The sequence below is a fragment of the Alosa pseudoharengus genome, unplaced genomic scaffold (assembly GCF_046254945.1).
Source record: "Alosa pseudoharengus isolate Yale_2024_CS ecotype anadromous, Long Island Sound unplaced genomic scaffold, YU_APseudo_1.1 YU_APseudo_1.1_scf_15, whole genome shotgun sequence".
Taxonomy (NCBI): Eukaryota; Metazoa; Chordata; class Actinopteri; order Clupeiformes; family Clupeidae; genus Alosa; species Alosa pseudoharengus.
Genome location: NW_027468620.1, coordinates 34,813,267 through 34,825,766, shown reverse-complemented (window position 1 = coordinate 34,825,766; position 12,500 = coordinate 34,813,267). Strand labels below are relative to the sequence as shown.

The following is a 12,500-nucleotide window of genomic DNA, read 5'->3' as shown; positions in this document are numbered from 1 at the left end:
AATTTGAGCCTCCTACATGGTTTAGTTTTTGCGCTGGGGGCTTGTGAACTTTGACAAAAAAAAAGAGGCTGGACAAAATCGACACCCCCCTCCCCCTGTAAAACTGGCTGTATCTTGGAAAGTATTGATCTTACATAAGAGTAATTTTACAGTGTCACTCGAAGTGTCGCACTCAAAGCGTTGCACTCAAAGTTCATGGAATCTCGCTTCTTATCATCGCCAGGGCACCTGCGCTGAGCTCCGAGCTCGTGTTTCGTGCTGTCACCTGGACCTAACCCCCCCCACCCACACACACACACACACACACACTCTCCGCCTTACTCAAATCACACTTTTTGGGCCGTGCATGTCGGCTGCATGCATGGAATGTGCTGAAAGGCTATATATAAGGCACTTGCCGCTTACGCGGCCATACCTCGGCTGCTAAAAGGGGGCGAGCTATTGGCTACTGCCCCTAGAGAAAATAACTACACCACTCCAGCTGTCAAAACTGCACTTTTGGAGTCATATGCAGGAAATGCGATATATTGGGCATGGAAAATTCAGAAACACTTCAATGTAACTGCAGCTTTTGTGAGGGTGCAAAGAGATACTAATTTCTGAATAGATGACTAATCCTGAATTTCCCCTTGGGGATCAATAAAGTATCTATCTATCTATCTATATATCTATCTATCTATCTTGTTGTAGGAGGCTTACCACTTACTCTGAGTTAACATACCCAGGTTTGTCACTAAACTACATACCCCCCTGGTCTTACCTGTCTTATCGGCTCTTCTTGCTGACCTGTATTTGGTATGCAAATCATTTTATGATGTCCTATCTATAGGGGTCAATGGCATTTGAGTATAATTGAATTCCTGCTTTACCAAAGAGACTTGCCTGCCAGGTAGACTGCCGGTTTGAGCACAAGGAGTGTACGAATCTCATCTTGTATTATGGGTTAATTTGCGTTACCAACAGAAAGAGATTCTATTCTATTTGTTAGCAGTATCATTCCTGTTAGCAATCTATATTATTCCAAATAGCCTAATGCTACCCATATATCAGAAGACTATGACAAGATTTGGGAAATATTCTTGAAAGGTTATAGTATTTTAACTAATGGCCCCCATTCGAGCTTTACTCAAAATACTACAATCTTTCAAGAATCTTTCCCAAATCTTGTCTTCCGGTGTAAGGATGGCTTTAGTTAAAAACCTGAACTTATTGACAGAGGCTCAGCAGTATACAGCACGTGCCAAGGTGTCTAGCGACGTCTATGTTACACTATCATGTGATTCTGTTTTCTGCTGAAGCGTTGATTCGCGCTGTCCTTGAGACTTGAGCGGTCTGTCCGACTCCCGGTCCCTTTAAGACGCTACCAGAGGGAGTGTCAGCAAGCTTTGCCAAATACGCCGGCGCCCCATACGCCCAGGAAGCGAAACAGGCACCTAGATTCCTGCTCAACTAACATGTCCACCATACCCATGTTTTAAAGCTGATCTAGTTTGTTGTAGTGTATTTATGTTTTAATAATGCCTTATTTAACTGTATAATGCCAGATAGTCGCGGTGATGAGGTTCACGAGAGATATCTACCGGCTGCTGGGGCTCTCGAGCGGTGAGTCGCAAACTTTTTCTCTCGCCCTGAAGTTCTCCATGCCGCGATACGCGCAGGCTCGCCTCGCCTGGCTTTAATCAAGCCTCATTAAACCCGATCGCTCGCTCGGTTAGCACGGAGAACGCATATCCCTCTCCGGTGACAGCAATCACGGTCTGTAAGGAAAAAGCAGAACTGAAAATGTAACAGGTTACTAACTTACAACGTCAATTGAAAGCAGATTGTTTTTATCTTTGATTAAAAGTTCAGATTTTTGTGCCAAATCAGTGCCAACCTTTGTGTACAATCTCTAACGTAAACACCAATGTGGAAGAGTTACTAGTTCTAGTTAGAAAATCGCTTAACTTAATCGCAAGTTTTGTCAATCAAAATGTGAAACTTTTCTTTCTGCCTTGGCTCCGTGAAGACGTGGGTTATGGAGACGCGGACTCGCGCTGGCGATAAGAGATCGTTGTAAAACCGTCTCCGCTCGGCCTCGCGCTGCTTAACAACAACAGCGCACAGGCTGCATGTTGCTTACCTGCCGCAGGAACACGAGCACGGTTACGTTACGGTTACATTAGTATTCCATTTGTGTCGCGAGTCCGCCGCCTCGGTAACACTACACGACTCGTGTGCGGGACAACCACTCTAGACAGTTCCTGTCCGGACAAACAGCATGTTTGTCAGGTGTGTTTTTACGCATCGACTTTGAGCAGTTCTCTGGAAAGAGACGCCGCGTCTCATTCACACGTTGTGTGAGAGAGAAATTCGCAGTCATAAGAAGCGCAGTGTGTTTTGCAGTCTGTTGTGAGTGTGTTTGAAGTGGGTAGATTCTCTGTGTGTGCAAACAGTGGTTCAATGAGCGTCAGGAGTATGTCCTGCCACCCTTCAGTGGAAACACCCCACACAGGTGCATCATGGGTAGCTACAGGTGTCCAAGGTTGCTGGAATGAGAATTGTTGATGCTCTCTTCTCTCATATTCTCACACTCCTATCATGTGTGGGCTGACTAAAGTGATCCGCATAAAAGATCAGCCTTATCAACAGGAGCAGACACCTGTGGTAACTCTCACACTCACGCACACCAACACAGATACATGCACACATACAGGCCTACAGACTCTGACACAAACATACATTATCTCTCTCTCTCGCCATTCCGGCCTTGAGTGTTGCAGATCCCAAATCAGTCCACAGGAGAGCGTGTGTGCGTGTCAGCATACGGTATTTGTAACTATATTCAAACTAGTACTGCAGCAAAGACAGATATGTGGTCTATACATTACATTTCATACCAGTCATGATGATAATCATATATATTTATATATATGTCATGATGATAATCATATTTATATTTATTTATATTTGGAGCATTTAACACAATAATAGAGAGAAAAAAAGTAATACAAACAAACAGGGTTCGAATAAGCTGACAAGTAGGAATACCTCCTCAGAGGGTGTTCCATTTATACAGGCTTGTGTGTGTGTGTGCGCTACCTCATGCGTTGGTATACACAGCCTGGTGTGTGTGTGCGTGCGCTACCTCTTGCATTGTATACACAGCCTGATTGTGTGTGTGTGTGTGTGTTTGTGTGTGTGTGTGTGCGCGTGCATTACCTCTTGCGTTGTATACACAGATGGGGTGTGTGTGTGTGATTGTGTGCACTGGTTAGTTGGCTTGTGGTTATTGATTAATGTATTTATGTCTTCATGAGATTGTGTGTGTGTGTGTGTGTGTGTGTGTGTGTGTGTGTGTGTGTGTGTGTGTGTGTGTGTGTGTGTGTGTGTGTTGCTTCTGTAGGCCCCAGTGAACAGAGAGAGGAGAGCATGGAAACAGAAGCTGCGACTGATGCCAGCCACACTTCAGCACCACAGGTTTGTGTGCGTGTGTGTGTGCGTACATCTTATATAATTACTCTTGTGTGTATGCATGTGTACATACATGCGTGGCAAGCAAAGAACTGCTCTCATAATGAAAGTGTAAAAATGGTGTGATTTCGACTGTGTGTGTGTGTGTGTGTGTGTTAGGAGCCCCTCAGTGGGGAGGAGGGCTTAAGTGAGGAGGAGAGATCCAAAAGACGGGCAGAGAAACGACGGGCTAAGAAGAAGGTGAGTCCTGGATCCCCCTCTCTCTCTCTCTCTCTCTCTCTCTCTCTCTCTATCTCTATCTCTCTATCTCTCTCTATCTATCTCTCATGCTCAAAGTTACGTCACACACTCTGACTCCTTCCCCCTCCCAGACCTCACATGGAAAAGTAACACTAGTGTACAGAGATGAGCTCAGCCATCAGGAGCACAAACACACAGAGAAGCTCTGCCTCCCCTAAAATGACATAACAAGTTTTTCCATAAAATATGCACAAATAAGGTACAATTTTTATCAAACCTACTAAATTCTTGTTCTATATTAAGACTGTTGGCTAAAGTGTGCAACTCGGCTTGATCGTTAAGTAGGCCTAGTAGTTTCTCTCAGGTCGTCATAACCTGATTTAACCCTTTATAGTCCTGTGGCAGCTCTGTCCCTGGGAGGGAATGGGGTCGTGAGCTAACCTAGACGCTGGGCTTAGTATGTTTGGAGGAACCGTCAAAGTGGCTGGAACTCTTTTTGATTGACAGCGTTTACTGTCGGGATTGAAGAATTTTAGTCAAGTTCAGTCCAAGCTTTGCAGTGTTGCTAGGTGACGATGAGAGGCAAGCTGCTGCTCATTCTCATTTATTTGCCAGCAGTGCAGTCCATTTCTACTTGTCTTTGTACATAACCATAACCAAATACTAAAAATAGACTTCTGGAGTTTGTCAGTTGCTTTAGTTTCCATGTTGTAAAGAGAAGTCTAGCCAGCTAGCTTGCTACTGTAGCTATTTCAAGTGGTAGCTAAACAATGTGCTAGCTTTGTGAAGAGGTAGCTAGCTTGCCAGCTATGTGAAGTGGTAGCAAAAGAATGCTAACTTTTCTATTTGATTTTTAAAAGCTATTTGATGGTCTTCCTTACAAGCAGAGACTTGGAATAAAACAGCAAGATGGACGAATGCCCAGAATAGATTTAGTTCAAAATTCGCAGACAAACCCAGGCAATAAGCTGCCAAGTTATCAGCCTTTCCAATGACCATGGAACTGACGGGGTGCACTGTGTTAATGTAGCTGACAGTTTGCCATGTCTGAAAAATCTCAGTAGGTCTAAAATGGGTTTGGGGGATCTGGGTAACCAGGACAATGTAGTATCCCAATAATACTAAAGGACAATGTAGTAGAATAATACTAAAGGACAATGTAGTAAAATAATACTAAAGGACAATGTAGTAGAATAATACTAAAGGACAATGTAGTATCCCAATAATACTAAAGGACAATAATTTACTCATTTGCTGACCGCTTCCCCTATTTCAAAGAGCAGCACTAATGTAATGTGCGTATGGCAACTAACCTATTAAGTTTAAGGATTACATGTGTGAGGTATAGGTTACGGTATAGTGTGGTAAACCCCAACACACACACAGACACACACACACACACACACCAACAACAACATTACACACAACCCTGCAACACCAGCAACGATATTACACTGAACCACTCACTCACCCAGCCAACCAGCCAGCCAGACAGCCTACACTGAACCACTCACTCACTCACTCACTCACTCACTCCCCACTGAACCACTCACTCACTCACTCACTCACTCACTCACCACTGAACCACTCACTAGCTGTGAGCCAGGGGTGCGTTCGGATTACACAGTTTATTCAATCAATGCATAGTAACGCAACGCATTTAACGTCCAGTAATGTTAACGGCGTTGTAACGACGGGAAAAGTAATTAGTTAGATTACCCCGGCGTTGCCTAACGCCGTTCTTTTAAACGGCGTTATTCCAAACACTGCTCACTCACCACTGAACCACTCACACACATACCAGTCTAATGACTATAATTACTCTGAAGCACTCACTCATTCGAACTCAGACACACATACATACACACCAGTGTTGCGCGGGTTTGGTCACAAGCGGCCCGCGGTGGCCCGATATTTTAATCAACCCGACCGCAACTCGGACCGCGAATATTAATTAGGACAAAATTATACCCGACCCGCGATCCGACCCGCTTATTTACAAAATGTGTGCTTTTGGTTATAGGCTGCATGCAGTGTGACAGTAGGCCATTTCTGTAAAAACAAACTAATTTATTTACGAAACTTTATGCAGTATAACTACACGCAGTAGGCATGCAGGACATAATGTTTGCGCAGGAGAAAGAATGAGAATAAGAGCGCAAGCACGCACGCAACGCACAAAGGATAAGAACACTAGGATAAGATTTGAAGGCCATGGACATACATCTTTCTTTCGAAAACAGAAATGGTGAGGCGAGGTAGGCAAGAGAGATACATTGCTGGTCAAAACGTTAGCGTAAGAACTGGTTTAAAATGCTGAATGAAGCACTATGCTTTACTAAAGCACATCCACTGTTTAAAGTCACAAACACAACGAACTAAGGTAACTTTTATGCATGCGCGAACCTATACATACCGGTAGATATGGCTGTGTAGTCTGTGCCATAACATTTATTCCTGCAGGCTGCCCGTTTTGGCTGTCATACTTTTAAATGGCTTCGCAAGAAGTAGGCCTAGACCATAACCATAGCCTATATCGCTTTTCCTGAAGGGGTGTCTTTATTATTTTAACTCGCGTCTTGCTTCTTTACTGTTGACTTTACTGTATTGATGCTTTACTGTATTGATGCTAGCTTTCTCGTGATATTTTAAGTAGGCCTATTTGTAGAAAATATATATTTAATTAATTTTAACTGACCCGCCCGCAAATGACCCGAATATCATTAAAATATTTTGTTTATGACTCATAACCGCGGGTGACCGCGGTCATCCGCGGGCGACCGCTTAATTTCGGGCAGACCGCGCAACACTGATACACACACACACTCACTCACTCTCATGCACACATACTGATCTCTGTCACACAGACGCACACACACACACACTCGCGCGCACACACACACACACACACACTTGCACACAGGGACTGAACCAATTACTGCACTCTATCTAGGACCATTGGCCCAGTCAGGAAGTGTAGCCCACGGTTGTGATCAAATCGTGAGTAGGCCTAGTGCAGCAGCAGCAGCAGTGGGACAATTCAAGTCATCTGATAAAAACACTTGACAGTAGACTAGCCTACTACTTAACCTCAGTAACAACAGGTGAGTTAATGATGAGTTGGAACATTAATGCTAATAAGATGTTAGAATGTGTCACGAATCATAGCCAAGTTGGGCTGTCCTTGTTAGGTAGGCTCTGACATTGAAGTGTTGGGCTGATAAAAAATAATCGGATGCCCGCGGTAACGCTGTTACAAAAATATTTAGATAAAATTCCAAGTACAAATTCGGGTGAAATGTAAGCTTATTAGGCACATATCTCCGGATGGCTCTAATAAAAGTAGGCTAATAGGGCCTAGCCTAGGATACTTTATAAAAACAGAATTTGCTGACGGCGTGTGGTTCTTGCCATAGCTGGTCAGGCAGAGGCAGGCTGCTTTGCCTGAGTTCTTTGTTACATTGCTCCGGAATTATTCATCGCAGCGAGATGAAACCTTAATTGCGTGACAGAGCAGAAGTGGGGCTTTCCAACGAGACTAAACACTTGTCTGTGCGATCAAGTATGAAAATAAAAAATAATCATGAAATTAAATCAAATTGATTCATATTTACAGTTCACCTGCGCACCCATTACTCTCGTTTGAATTACTTGCGAACCCGTGATCGCATAGATATGACAAGCATATCAGAAGAAAGAGGAGACACAGGACTATCTATTGGTACCAAGTATATGATGCTTCTGGGCTATACAAACAGACAACGTGACTGCAAAATAACATCATGTACAAAAACGCTGCACACCCATTACTCTCTGAATTAGGCCCTACTCACGACCCCGTGATCGGATAGATATGCCACGCATGTCAGTTAAAAGAGGAGACACCGAGCTATCATTTGATACCAAGTACATCCTTCTGGGTTATAAAACAGACGAAATGACATCAAAGTAATAACTTCATATAGTTCGACTTACCCCACGTTTTTGTGTGTTGTGGTGGCAAAGCATGATCATAATCCAACGCTATCATGTGTTTCTCTATGGCAAAGCATGTTCATAATACGGTTTTGAGATCCTAGCAAATTCCTGCATGGCATTCAATTTGAGACTCACATGGCATCCCAATTTCTTCGACAAAGAAACACCTTTTTGTCTTCATTTTGTTCATGACAATGTAGTAAAAAGTTGTTTCAGAATCATCATGAGTGTACAGCGCAGAAAGTTTTTCATTACTAAATTAAAAAAAATGCTATTTATTTCTGTAAGGCTCACACCACATGTCTGTAAATTGCTCAGCCCCCAACCCCCCCTCCACCATGGTTCTTATATTGCCAGATTCAGGACAGTCTGCCCTACACATAGATGAAAGTCATGTCCAGCTGACAGTGATAGGCTACATTTAAAAATAAGAATGGTATAATATGCTTTTTCTCTTTGTGTTATTTAAAAATCAAATCAAATCAAATCAAATCAAAGTATTAATATGAATTGGTGACAGATCTGGGTAGCCTAGACTGGGTAGCCGACACTGTAATCTTCAAAACTTTTTGAGTACTTTTCAAATAGTAGTTTTGATTCCCAAGTGCCACCCCAATAAAAAATCTGGACCCAGCTGGCCCCCCCTATAAAATAATCCTGGCTACGCCCCTGCTTGCACACACACACACACACACACACACACACACACAGACACAGACACAGACACAGACACAGAGTGCGGCTGCTCAGTTTCGATGTTTCCTTCCTCTTGCAGCGGCAGAAAGAACGGAAGAAGCTGGAGAAGGAGAAACAGAACGAAAACATGGAACAGGTGCGTCTATCTCTCTTCTCTCTCTCTCTTCTCTCTCTCTATCTCTTCTCTCTATCTCTTCTCTCTCTCTTCTCTCTTTCTCTTTCTCTCTCTCTCTCTCTCTCTATCTCTTCTCTCTATCTCTTCTCTCTATCTCTTCTCTCTCTCTCTCTCTCTCTTCTCTCTTCTCTCTCTCTCTTCTCTCTTCTCTTCTCTCTCTCTCTCTCTCTTCTCTTCTCTTCTCTCTCTTCTCTCTTCTCTCTCTCTTCTCTCTCTCTCTCTTCTCTCTCTCTATCTCTTCTCTCTATCTCTTCTCTCTATCTCTTCTCTCTTTCTCTTCTCTATCTCTTCTCTCTTTCTCTCTCTCTTCTCTTCTCTCTTCTCTTCTCTCTCTTCTCTCTTCTCTCCCTTCTCTCTATCTCTTCTCTCTCTCTATCTCTTCTCTCTTTCTCTCTCTTTCTCTCTCTCTTCTCTCTTTCTCACTCACTTTCTCTTCTCTCTATCTCTTCTCTCTCTCTATCTCTTCTCTCTTTCTCTCTCTCTTCTCTCTTTCTCACTCACTTTCTCTTCTCTCTATCTCTTCTCTCTCTCTATCTCTTCTCTCTTTCTATCTCTTCTCTATTTCTCTCTCTTCTCTCTTTCTCACTCACTCTCCTCTAAAGGGGAAACAGAACGAAAACATGGAACAGGTGTGTTTCCCTCTCCTCTCTCTTTCTCTCTCTCTCTTCTCTTGATCTCTTCTCTCTTTCTCACTCACTTTCTCTTCTCTATACCTCTTCTCTCTATCTCTTCTCTCTTTCTCTCTTCTCTCTTTCTTTCTCACTCTCTCCTCTTTCTCTCTCTCCTCTTTCTCTCTCTTCTCTCTTTCTCACTCACTCTCCTCTTAATTTCTCTCAAACTCTCTCTCTCTCTCTCTCTCAATCCCTTTCACTCACTCTCTCACCCACACTCCTACAGTCAGTCTGTCATTCTGTTGTTATCTCTCCCTCACACACACACACACATACACACACTCTTACAGCTAGTCTCTAACTCTCTCACTCATACACACACACTTACTCTCTCACACATGCGCACACACACACACACACACACATACACACACACGCTCTTATAGCTAGTATCTAACTATCTCACTCATACACACACACTCACTCTCTCACACATGCACACACACACACACACACAGGCAGGCAGGCAGTCTCTCTGAGTTGTGTGCTGTGAATCTCTGAGAAAATGCTGCAGTGTTTTTTATCTTAGCTACTGCACACACTTACACACCCTCTCTTGCAGGACATCTGCTAGTCATATCCCTGTCCAGTCCTGCCAAGATGAATGCTCACACTCACACTCTCTCTTTCACACTCAAACACACACACACACACACACACACACACACACACACATACACACATACACATATGCACACACACCGATTATAGCCACTAGCTTATGTTTGTGTACCCAAGCTGGAGTAAGTGTGTTAGTTGCCATGAGTCTTTACTTCTTTGTGTGTGTGTGTGTGTGTGTGTGTGGTATCTATGTGGGTTATGTGTAGACTAATTCAAATCCAACCATTTTTTCTGAAACACACACACACACACACACATGTTCTATGTGATGATGATTCTGTATTGTGTGCGTGTGTTTCGTTTAGGAGGAGGAGTCAGCGGAAGGCCCAGGTGAGAGTGAGTCAGAGGAGGAGGGACCAGGTGGGGAACAGGAAGAGGAGGAGCCTGCACAGGAAGAGGAGGAGCCTATGAAGGAAGTGCAACCAGCGCCTGTCCTGCCCCCCACCAAGAGTTCCGTAGCTCCGCCTCTTGGAAGCAGAGCCAACCGCCAGCACGCAACCAATGAAGAGGTAGACGCACACGCACACACACTGCACCATCTCACACACTGCACCATCTCACACACTGCACCATCTCACACACTGCACCATCTCACACACTCCACCATCTCACACACTGCACCATCTCACACACTGCACCATCTCACACACTGCACCATCTCACACACTACACTGCACCATCTCACACACTACACTGCACCATCTCACACACTCCACCATCTCACACACTCCACCATCTCACACACTGCACCATCTCACACACTACACTGCACCATCTCACACACTGCACCATCTCACACACTCCACCATCTCACACACTCCACCATCTCACACACTGCACCATCTCACACACTACACTGCACCATCTCTCATACTCCACCATCTCACACACTCCACCATCTCACCAAGGGCGTAGGTTTGGTCTCAGCTTTGGTGGGGACATCCAATCCCCCCCCCCGGCTGAAAAGTAAACTTTTACTGACAAGAGTCAGACTGTCAATAGACAATAGCCTCTTTCATTATTTGTAGTACTCTAAAGTTAAACTAGCATCTCCGACTGGAGAGAAATATGTGCAGACGAAAACAATTGTTTAAACGTAAATAAATGTTTGACCAATAGATGCCAATTGGGAGTTCAACTATATATATATATATATATATATATATATATAGTTATAGTCATATACTATTTTATTTATGTTACTGAGTATGGAAATGCACCATAGTTTAGGATTGAATATGTCTATGAATTTATGCGACTCTAAATTATATTTGTATTTCTTTATTAATGCTTAACTGTAATTGGAATTCTTTTGCTGTAAGATACCAGTGCCTTAATGGCGATTTCCTTTGTTATTTCAGACTGTTGGCAATACAGAATATCACAATACAGAAGTGAATCTACGCCATCTCATTATATTGTACAGCAATGCTGCTGACTCCAACTGAATTGACAATTTGACATAGGCTAATAATTAGAACCTCACCTGAAGCCCTGATGCTGTTTCCTCAACCTGCCATCCATCTGTAGTGGTTTGATGCTGTCTTTCCTGCATACAAAGTGGTTCATTCATTTTGTAGCCTATCCTTTGGCTAGCGAGTTTAACCCTCCTACTACACTCCTATATTGTATATGATAGTGTTATTTGGATATTATTCATCAAATAATGATTCATTATATTTGAATAACCAACAGTGTTAACTTATTCACATTGCCAACACGTTTTTACAGCATGTAACAATGACAGTCCTTCAAACGAATTTGGGTCTCCCTTTTATTTCTCTGCATTGTGTAGGCTACACTCAGAAATACATAACATAAACAGAATAGAAACGAAAAATGTCCAGATCCAATGTTTATTGTGACTTCCAAGATTCTAACTTAAGGTAGGCTAATTAACATTCAGTGACTTGGTAATATTGTGATAGCGCGACTTCTATGCGACCGTGCTGCACACCCCTAATCAATACTCCTGACCTTGGTTGAAAGATTACAGAAGCTAGGTTTATCTTTAACAATATCCTGGGTAACATATGCTATCACCAGGGGTTTGTATGTATGCTGAAGGGAAAAGGGAATATCAAAATGTTCCACTCTGGCCTTTTATGGGGTAGGCCTAGCCTATGTTTTGACAGACAGCCCTGTTAACTTACCGTTGTCGTTGACACACCCGCTCGTGTTTGCAGCATGCGTGTCAGATAACCCTTCCCCCTCCCCCTTGGGTTTTCAGCCAATCAAATGACGACGTTTCTTGTACTGTCGTGCTGGCTGTCGGAATGATCAGCAGCACAAATGAGTTCGCTAAAATATTGGTGGGGACAATTTTGTCATCTTAAAATATTGGTTAGGACTAGTCATGAGCGTCCCACCCTAAATCTACGCCCATGCATCTCACACACTGCACCATCTCACACACTGCACCATCTCTCACACACCATCTCTCACACTCCACCATCTCTCACACTCCACCATCTCACACACTCCACCATCTCACACACTGCACCATCTCTCACACTCCACCATCTCTCACACTACACTCCACCATCTCTCACACTCCACCATCTCACACACTACACTGCACCATCTCTCACACTGCACCATCTCTCACACTGCACCATCTCTCACACTCCACCATCTCACACACTGCACCATCTCACACACTGCAT

At 43.5% G+C, this 12,500-nt stretch overlaps 1 protein-coding gene across 4 annotated transcripts in view; it reads left to right on the top strand.

Moving 5' to 3' along the window:
- Window positions 1-1,393: 1,393 nt before the first annotated feature.
- The window catches only part of LOC143124628 (uncharacterized), a 24,796-nt gene continuing 13,689 nt past the window's right edge, over window positions 1,394-12,500 (top strand). For 3 of the 4 annotated variants that reach the window (XM_076286297.1, XM_076286295.1, XM_076286298.1), the window contains exons 1-5: window positions 1,394-1,602; window positions 3,386-3,459; window positions 3,613-3,693; window positions 8,447-8,503; window positions 10,140-10,343. In XM_076286297.1, the coding sequence (XP_076142412.1) occupies window positions 1,557-1,602; window positions 3,386-3,459; window positions 3,613-3,693; window positions 8,447-8,503; window positions 10,140-10,343 (462 nt within the window). In that variant the 5' untranslated portion in view covers window positions 1,394-1,556. Of the gene's footprint in view, window positions 1,603-3,385; window positions 3,460-3,612; window positions 3,694-8,446; window positions 8,504-9,149; window positions 9,172-10,139; window positions 10,344-12,500 lie in introns of those variants that run through there. The other variant, XM_076286299.1, reaches the window with a different exon arrangement.